Genomic DNA, 9,948 nt, shown 5'->3' on the forward strand with positions numbered 1-9,948 from the left:
GTACAGATATATACGCTTGAATGGAAGGGATAATCTTCAAGTGTTCTGAATGAGAGGTTTTCGTTCACTTTCAAGACTGTTTCCTTCATGGAACGTAGTCTCAGGTCGGTCACTTCCACAGAAGTAGACCGCACAATACTTGCAAAATGTTCAACTATCAATTTAAGAAAGCAAAGTGAGTCCCCCCGGGCCAATCTCCCCAGCTGATTTAACTCGCCTACATTTATATTCCTTCGCTTTATTGTTTCAGGACCTCCGACTCCTTCAATGTCATTCGACCGGTGTACTTACAAGAGGATTTAGACAGACAAGCTGAATACCACAAACCGAACAAGACCGGTAAATGCGATCTTCCATATGAATTTTAATGTACAATTTAAGATATTATAATAACACATTTATATTGTATTTGCAGTTTCTGAAAAGTGCGGTTCATTATTGAGAGCCTGCGGTCTTGTAGAGTGTGTCAAAAATGTATTGCCTGTTACACACTGGTTACCCAAGTATTCCTTCAAGAATGATTTGGTTTCGGACATTATTTCTGGATGTACGATAGCAGTCATGCACATTCCTCAAGGTATGACTTTGAAAATCAAATTTAAAAGTCTTATTTAAGGGTTGTATTCTATCACCGATTCACTAGATCTTAAACTACATTGACTCTGGTGGATATATATATGAATAATTTTCAGCATTTTCAAGTGGAAAGCTTCTATTTAATTTCATTGTTGAAATAGTACCATACAAAATCGTAGGGTTTGGTGCAAACGATCGACAAGCGCCAGACAGACTGAACCACAGATTAACTGTACGTGTACCTTATGCGTGCGCACTGCTCGCACTTACACTAAGCGAAATCTACCCGAAGTCCCGATATACACCTACCCTGTATACGTTCTGTGCTTCTGATACTTTAGTTCCGAATTTTGCCTTATTAAACTCGCCAGAAAGATCCAACTCAATTTTAATAATTGCATCTGTGCACATCGAAAGGTTACTCGTCATCTGATGTGCAATCTATCATTCGTGAAGTCGACAATTGCGTTTAAAGCAGCCATCCAGTTAATCTGTGGTTCAGTCTGTCTGGCGCTTGTCGATTGTTTGCACCAAACCCAAAATTGTAATACAATAATTCTTATTCAGAGTTATTAAAGTATTATGTATTATATATTATATTTTACAGGAATGGCTTATGCAATGTTGAGTGGAGCTCCCCCTGTAGTGGGTCTTTACATGGCATTCTTTCCCGTATTCATTTACTTTCTACTCGGAACATCAAGACACATATCAATGGGAACATTTGCCGTCATCTGTTTAATGACAGCCAAGGTATTTATCATAAACATATATATATAATAATAATAAATATCAATATAAGAGGCTAAAATCTATTGTTGTTCAATTTTATTAGTCTATACAAACCTACGCTGATGTGGACAATCATGGTGTTTTAATACATACTAATAATGCAACAGATTCTTCAATGTTTGATGGTTTGTATTTTATTTCGTTAATATTTATATTGTTTAAATCGTTCATATTAAGATCTATGTCGTTTTTTTTTTCAGATAATGTCGTTCATTATAGTCCGATACAAGTGGGAACGGCAGTATGTTTAATGGTCGGAATCTATCAGGTACTTATTAAGAAGTATTCAAGTATCGAATAAATAATCATATGGTTGAATTATGACACTTTTTTAATCGTTTTCAGACTTTGATGTGGGTGTTTCGACTGGGGGTCATGTCTTCGCTCCTCAGTGAGCCTCTGGTCAGCGGATTCATCACGGGAGCGACCGCTCACGTCCTATCATCGCAATTCAAAGATCTGTTTGGTGTTCAAATTGGAAATCATAAAGGATACTTTAAAATTGTCATGGTTAGTTTGTTCGAATGGTCAATGTTCATGTATGGAATTAGTTATTTTGTTGTATATTTTATGATTTGTAATGTTTCAGCTCGTAGTAGACGTCATTCAGAATTTGCCAGGATTGAATTGGGCGTCTTTCATTATTTCAATTTTATCAATTACAGCTTTATACTTAAACAATGATGTTTTGAAGGTTGGTTTTTTGCACTTTTTTCTTTAATTATTATATCAATTAAAATTGTATCACAATCATCTATACTATATCAGCATACAATGAAAATATATTAATTTGATGAATTTATGTAACCATTTCAATTTTACACCATTAAATTTAACATCACAGTAGCCCAAGATAAATTTATAACACCATAAGAGAAAGACTAAAAATTTGTTTATATCCTCGAATAATGTCGAGATTTTTATTATAAGTTCATATTAAAAATTTATTTTCATAATTTCACTCTTCAACAAATACTTAATAAATAACTTTTTTTTGTTTTTAGCCGCATTTAAACAAATTATGTAGAATACCAGTTCCTATTGAATTAATATTAGTTGTAACAGGAACTTTAGTATCTAAATATTTCCATTTGAAAGAAACATACGGAGTCAAATTAGTCGGTGAAATTCCTACTGGGTAACTATACTATATGCTAATTTACAAAAAATCATTTCTATTTGCATTTAATTATCGCTTTAATACTTTTTTTTACTATTTATAGCATTCCTGCACCTCAGTTGCCTCCTCTAGAGTTGTTGCCTAAAGTGGCTTTGGATAGTTTTTCAATAACAATTGTATCGTACACCGTTACAATGTCGATGGCCTTAATTTTTGCTACTAAAGAAAAATACGAAGTGAATGGAAATCAAGAATTATTAGCTATGGTACAATACCTAAACACTCCAATTTATTTAAATCGAACATTAAATACGGTGTGATTATTATTTGTATATATTTTAGGGTGCCGGTAACATCTTCGGTGCATTTTTCTCATGCGTTCCATTCTGTGCCAGCTTGTCCCGGTCATCTATCCAATATGGGGTTCGTTGATTAAGTTCTCAATTTGAAATCAATTCTTTGAAATGCACCTGTGTATATAAATTATATATTGTATTTATTTAGGCTGGTGGAAAAACTCAAATAGCGAGCGTTGTGTCATGTTCAATTCTGGTCTGCGTGCTGCTGTGGATCGCCCCGTTCTTTGAAGTGCTTCCTTGTGCTGTGCTAGCAGCTATCATCGTCGTAGCACTCAAGGGCATGATGATGCAGGCCAAGGATATAGTACGGTGAGTTATTTCATACATATAGAGAACTTGACATATGCACAAGTCCTCTTCGTTATCATTCAAGCACTATTTAATTATGATCAGTGCTTACTGAGATATGAAAGAATACATATGTATATGCAATCTGACCTAATGTTTTTAGTTATTAGACACTTGCTGACTGATCTCACTGGTTTGCAAATGCTCATTTCTGTTCTTTGATTGAACTTCTCCTTTTAATCATGGAATTAAGATATATCAATACTCTGACCATAGATATAGAATACATAGATACGCCCTGACGCTCTAAGCCGATCACCCTGTTGGTGCATGCACACACAAAAAAAAGTACAGTGCATGCACACTCTCTCTCAGTAGCTAGTTAGCTTCTAAGTCGGAAGGTCCATTGACATTTTTCGAAAATGCCAACGTATTTAATGAAATTGTGTAACAATTACTCAAGAAAACATAAAAAGGCGGATGGCATCACATATCATAAGTAAAAATTAATATATAATTTCTTCAATTTTTTGTTTAATATAGTGTGTATAGCTAAATATTTTTTTCTTAAAATGGCTTTATTAGTTTGGTTTACTGTCACGCGGAGTGTCCAATAAAATAAAGTTATAAATAAAATAAAACTTCAGTGCATGTACATATGTATATAAACTGGTTGCCGACCACTGCCGATCGCTGCGTCGACCTTTTTTTTCACCACTTCCCCGCTAGTTAAACGCCCCGCACCCCTCAGTTAGTGGCGACAAGATCTCCAACGAAATTTGTATGTAAAGGCATATCTAGGTTATTCTACATCTATGACTCTGACCAACAAAAATACTGACGCTTTGTTGGTAATCAAAACTTATTTCCTTCTCTATTCAATGGTAAATGGAAAATGTTGGTCTCCGAGTCAAGGTTATTTATCGGTACGATTCCCATGCTTCACAAATTGTGTCTTCAGTCTAAGCTTACCAACATTTTATCCATATAGCCCACTGTTAAATTCATCATCAGTCATACTTCTCACCTACTAATTCCTCCATCAACCCTTTCTTTATATGTATGTCTATTCTTAAAATTACAACAACACTTCAATCAATGTCTTAACATACAGATTCTGGAAGTTGAGCAAACTAGACGCCATGGTATGGGTAATTACATGCACCGTGGTCATCCTGATCGAAGTGGACATCGGCTTACTAGTCGGCATGCTTGCTAGTATCGGCACACTCTTCATCAGAGCACAGAGTCCGTACACTTGCTTGCTGGGATGCGTGTCAAATACAGACATATATTTAGACATCAACAGATACAAAGCCGTGTGTAGATTTTTACCAATTTTTTTGTTATATTTTCATTGACGTACTTTATATAATGTACTATTGTGTTTTGTCAGGCATTAGAAATTCCGGGGATAAAAATATTCCATTACTGCGGCGGACTCAACTTTGCCAGCAAGAGTGGATTCAAAGATTCACTCTTCAGGAAGATCAACTTCTCGGCTGAATGTAAAAGTAATCTCATATCTGAAAATAATCTGTTGAAGAAAGAAAACGGTAAAGATTTGGCATCGTTTGAATTCACACAGAATGATAATCGAGTATGGAATTTTTTGTTGAATTGTATTTATTTATTTTGATTTGAGTTAATGTGTATTTATCGCATATACAGTTGCAATTCTTGATAATGGACCTGACCGGCATGTGCTACGTGGATGCAAGCGGAGTCGGAATGTTGAGGAGTGTTTCAAAAGACGTTGAAAAGTTCGGAGTGCAAACGTTGCTGGCTAGAGCCAACGGTGAGTTTCAAATATTATACAGAACTAGTGTTGTGCCCGTTGATTTCGATGGATGGTTTCGGAAAGGAATTGATACACGAATTAAATTAAAGGTTTATGTTATATACATAGAAGTAGAATGCATAGAATGGTCATTGTTAACAAAAGTATCGTCTAAAAGCGAGCCATCGAAGAGAGAGACGGAAAGTCAGAAGAGAGACAAGAGAGAGAGAGACAAAGTTTAGCAAACAATGAACAAACTCTGCCGTGCAGAGTTTTTGTAGCAGCAACATTTTTGGAGGCTGAGAGCGATTCTATGCATTCTACTTCTATGGTTATATATAAATATAATGTATTAATAGAAAAAGTTGAGTGCCCGCATTACACACTCGTCGATCCAACCCGTTCACCCGTTCAAAATGATGAATGGACGTGTGTGTGTGTGTGTCTTCGTGGATATGTGAATGTGTGTACGCTTCCGTGCAGCACATTTTAAATCCCCAAACATGTCCACGCGTCTGCCACAAACATACCCACATACAACGCGTCCGTTTTTATATCTAATATATATAATATATATAAAATTTCGAAAGAGACTTTGTATGTAAGTTTGTATCTTTGGTTGGGAACTTCGAAAACAAAACAGAGTTTTTATGAATATTTAATATTAGATTCGCCATGTTAAAGCTGTTTATATTACAAATAGTGAGCGAAGCCGGGTAAAACAACTAGTATATAATAATTATGGTGCGGAAGCAATTGAGACAAATAAATGAATACTTTCCTGAATAAAAGTACACTACATACAATACACGGGATAGCACTGTGGCAGTCATTTTATATTTTAGTCAATCAGAAAAGATCCACTGAACATTCAGCAAACCTGAATATGTTGGTCGTAATCCGTAATTTTCTCAGCATAATTTCACTTTTGAAATTCAGGAATGGTTTAGTTTTAAAAACGACAACCGAATGGATACACACTGCGTCAAACTCCATGCAAATCTTCGGAGAATATTCCCCACTTGTTATGACTGCTATAAAGGCATTTTCTATAAAGCCAAAATTCGTATAAAGACTATATTTCAAAATGTCTATAAATACATCCCCTTAATGTGCTACTATTTGAAGGAGCATGTGTATACTCATCGACCTTGAACTATCCAAGAGTGGAAGGATAACAATTCAATGATTTTCAGATATCACGCTTAGGAAAGTTATGTACAATGCTCGATAATGTACGTATTTTATCATGACATTCTCTTAAAAAATATATTTTTAATATAATTACAAGCTGTTCAGTGACATTCCTTCCGTCAAAAAAAAATTGTGATCCAATTTTGACCTTTGATTTAACACCCTTAGAAAAAAATTTCGCCTTTGGCGCTCTAATCTAAAACTTTGTGTGGCTTTTGGCGCTCTAGATTAAATTTTAAAGCACCTTTGGCGCATCGAGCGGCGCCCTAACTTATTTGAGCCCGATCAAGCCCCACCCCCCCTAAAACCGGCACTGCCTACATATAGGAGTTAGTTAACATTGAAGTAAGCTATTGTTTCCAACAGGAAGCTAGAGGAGCTTAATTATTTAAGCACTGATTAAAATTTCTTGTCAGATCGAAGTGATGACAGCTACCTATCCATGTGCGGCTTTCTACCGCCCCTTTGCACCTCAACTAAACGGTGATAGAAGTTGCTTTTTTCACTCCCCTTTCGTATAAACTTATGTTATCTTATATACAGATTTTGTTTAGCTAGTGAATACTTACTTTTCAATGAAAGTGTTCATTATCGAGTCACCAATCATCTAATATCTGATTTTTATTGTGTGTGATGTTTCATCAGGTCCGATCATGGAGATGATGGAGAAGTTCGACAAGCTAGAGACGGGTCAGAACAAGATGCGCTTTACGATATTCCCGTCGGTGCACGACGCAGTCCTGTACGCCGTGTCTCAGATGCAGACGCAGCCTCCGATCATCACGAGCATGTAGACCGTCCCAAACACTTAGATTACAATTATAGCAATACGGCTACTTAATTAAGTCGTCACACTTGAACGGTGATGCCCAGTGAGATTTGTACGAAAATCATTATTAGACAATTACATATACCCGACGATGTAATTATTTTTATTATATTATATTATATTATACATGCTGTATAAATATATAGATTGTTGAAAGTTGAATTGAATGCGATTGTGATTTCTATTGTAAATCTAGTCTACGATTATACATACATATATATAAATACAACAACAAAAAAAAAAAAACCATATATTCTTGTAACGTGTATATTTATGTAATACAAAATGCAAAAATGTCTCAAGTTGAAATAAAATTCGAATATTTATTCAAGATCGAATTACATATAGATGTCTGGATCACGCTTGAGACATCCGGTATGTTCGCGTGTAGTTGGCGAACGAGGCACCATACAAACTCCTGATGTGATAAGAATTATGATATAAATTCTATTTATTTAGAGGTAAACGGGGTGAGTCGCACAAAATAAATGGTCAAAAATTGAATAAAATGAACATTCCGTCACACAAAAACATGATGATGTACGTCATGATGAGTGCGACGAGCTCAATTGTGATCTAAAGAACATTAAATATGTATATATATATATATATATATATATAGAGTTTACAGACCAAGTATTATATTATTATTATGTAGATTAAATGTGAATCTTTATTCCGCATGTACCAAGCATTTACGTTTGATAAGTGAACGTATTTAATACGGTGAAATAAATTGTGCCTTTCGAAACCTAGTAAAAACAAATTGTAATGTAATATATTTTTAATATATAAATTTATCATATTATAATGATTGAATTACAATTTTCAATAAAAAGTATTTTAAATCTGATTCGTTGTTTGTTTGAATCCGACCGGAAGTGTGTATGTAAAATAAAATGTTTTTTTTTTTTTCAATATGTACACAAATATATTATCATTAGTTATAATCTACATATAATACTCAAAAGAAATAACAAGAACAAGAACAAAGAAAAATCATCAAACAAATGTAACTACAACTATGTAAGTGCAAAAATAATTATTAAAAATGAGTCATTCGACATGTTGCGAATGCAAGTTGCCAAATATGTATGTACATTGGAGCACAAAAGCGACAACTCCACAATTTGCACAAAATTTAATAGCTGTGTCTCCACTTGTTCATTTTTCGTGCGACTTTGAGGCGCGTGCGCTTTACGGCTTCTATTCATACTATACAGCAGCACACTTCAGATAAGTTTTGGCTGAGTGCAAGGCAAAATCGGTTTACATATACACTACAGAGAGCGACGATACGGTGCAATATTGCTTGTTTCGTATCGTCGTCGATATTGACGTTTCCGTACGCGTGCACTCGCTACTATGACGTCAAGCTGTGCTTGAATATTTCCACAGTGGCCAAAGAAAGCCGGATGCGTTAGTGACGTGTACTGCTGTATAGTATGAATAGATGTTGTCGCCAAATGCAAAATGATGTACCAAAGAATACTTTTCGTACTGCTGGGGTATGTGCAGTTGCCAGTGCTAGTATACACAGACCTTTATAAGTTTTGGGAACAAAATATAATCTAAACCTTGAAGTGAAGTGTCTTCGGACATATTATTGCAAAGAGAAAACTAAGACAGTAGACAATAATAATATAAAAAAAAAAGTTTTTTAAAAACATATCTCTTCTATAATTTGTATATAAAATTATTATTTTGAATAAAAACAATAATTTTATTTTAATACCGCCATCTGTTTAAAACTAATAAACAAACGATGGATAAACGTCAACGACTATCTCGCCGGGCAGATACCAAACGCGTCTTACACGATATTTTTGCACCATCGTAATGGCGGAGGATCCATATATTGATGACCAAAATGAGCAATATGGCAAAGTATGAAAACGATCGGATAAGAGGCAAACTTTTTCCTGAATTGTAATCGTAAGTGAAACGTAAAGGAGTTATGTAATATGTAAAAAGAGTGGCGCTAAGCATTGATGAAAAATTCAGTCAACAGTAAGGTGACCATTTTAGATATTTTAAGGCTATTTGACAAAACCAGGACAATTTTTATTTCAAAAGAATGTTTCTAAATACTTGGATTATTTAAAACGTTAATGAACATTGATGCACATGTATGAAAATAAAAAAATCGATTTCAATATTCATAAAACAAGCCCAACCCAAGGATTCTGCCAAGATAGATACCCAAAAAGCCTGATAAAACTGTACTAATGGTTACATTAGTTGAAAGTATTGAACAAGTGTGGACGGTTTATTGAACGCATCTATGCATACCGCACAAGGTATGCATCATGTTGAATGTTGAAATGAAAATTGAAAGCGAACGTTGAAGACGAAAACGAATAAGAGTATAGACATAGCCATTAATTTCCATATACCATTGGCGCCGTCCACACACACGATATCTACATACGATATTTCCATATCCAGTTCCCATATTGTGGTTGCTATTTAGGAACTGGATACGGAAAATATTTCAAATATCGGTAGTATATATCGTGTGTGTGGACGGCGCCATTGAATTACATTGCTAACTTTTCAAAATAATGTCTGATATTTTAAATTCATTTCCTTTTCAAACAAAAATATCAACAACAAAAAAAACAAAAGAGCTTTTACAATTTATTTTTTTTATAAAACAGAAGCGCTTTTTTTTAGAAAAAAAAACAATGGAAAATTATTATTTTTATATTCAAAATTCTTGATTTATTGCAATCATTAAAGCACTATTTTGAACAATAAAGTTATACGGAGTCATCACGTATGCGCTCCAAGGATGAGATATGATGTGCACAAATCACGTCATAAGCCAACATCCTCAGATAAGGAGTCCACCGATTACGATTGGATCGGCAAAAAGTGCAAAATATCCTAATTTACTCACGACAATGATAAGATTACGAACTACATACAAAGCATTGTTTTAAACGGGCAATAAATAACAATAATAAATAAATAAACCGAACTACGTAATAACCATTTTATAGTCAAA

General features: G+C 34.5%; 1 protein-coding gene across 4 annotated transcripts in view; it reads left to right on the forward strand.

Annotated features, from left to right (window-relative positions):
* The window catches only part of Prestin (solute carrier family 26 member prestin), a 50,310-nt gene extending 43,138 nt beyond the window's left edge, over positions 1-7,172 (forward strand). For 3 of the 4 annotated variants that reach the window (XM_077445731.1, XM_077445724.1, XM_077445736.1), the window contains 15 exons: positions 251-339; positions 416-577; positions 1,184-1,329; positions 1,412-1,493; positions 1,569-1,636; positions 1,714-1,878; positions 1,958-2,062; positions 2,373-2,506; positions 2,592-2,754; positions 2,831-2,911; positions 2,993-3,156; positions 4,250-4,454; positions 4,532-4,735; positions 4,807-4,933; positions 6,755-7,159. In XM_077445731.1, the coding sequence (XP_077301857.1) occupies positions 251-339; positions 416-577; positions 1,184-1,329; positions 1,412-1,493; positions 1,569-1,636; positions 1,714-1,878; positions 1,958-2,062; positions 2,373-2,506; positions 2,592-2,754; positions 2,831-2,911; positions 2,993-3,156; positions 4,250-4,454; positions 4,532-4,735; positions 4,807-4,933; positions 6,755-6,903 (2,044 nt within the window). In that variant the 3' untranslated portion in view covers positions 6,904-7,159. Of the gene's footprint in view, positions 1-65; positions 176-250; positions 340-415; positions 578-1,183; positions 1,330-1,411; positions 1,494-1,568; positions 1,637-1,713; positions 1,879-1,957; positions 2,063-2,372; positions 2,507-2,591; positions 2,755-2,830; positions 2,912-2,992; positions 3,157-4,249; positions 4,455-4,531; positions 4,736-4,806; positions 4,934-6,754 lie in introns of those variants that run through there. The other variant, XM_077445741.1, reaches the window with a different exon arrangement.
* Positions 7,173-9,948: the final 2,776 nt, after the last annotated feature.

This window comes from Arctopsyche grandis, chromosome 1 (assembly GCF_051622035.1).
Source record: "Arctopsyche grandis isolate Sample6627 chromosome 1, ASM5162203v2, whole genome shotgun sequence".
In the NCBI taxonomy this organism is placed as follows: domain Eukaryota; kingdom Metazoa; phylum Arthropoda; class Insecta; order Trichoptera; family Hydropsychidae; genus Arctopsyche; species Arctopsyche grandis.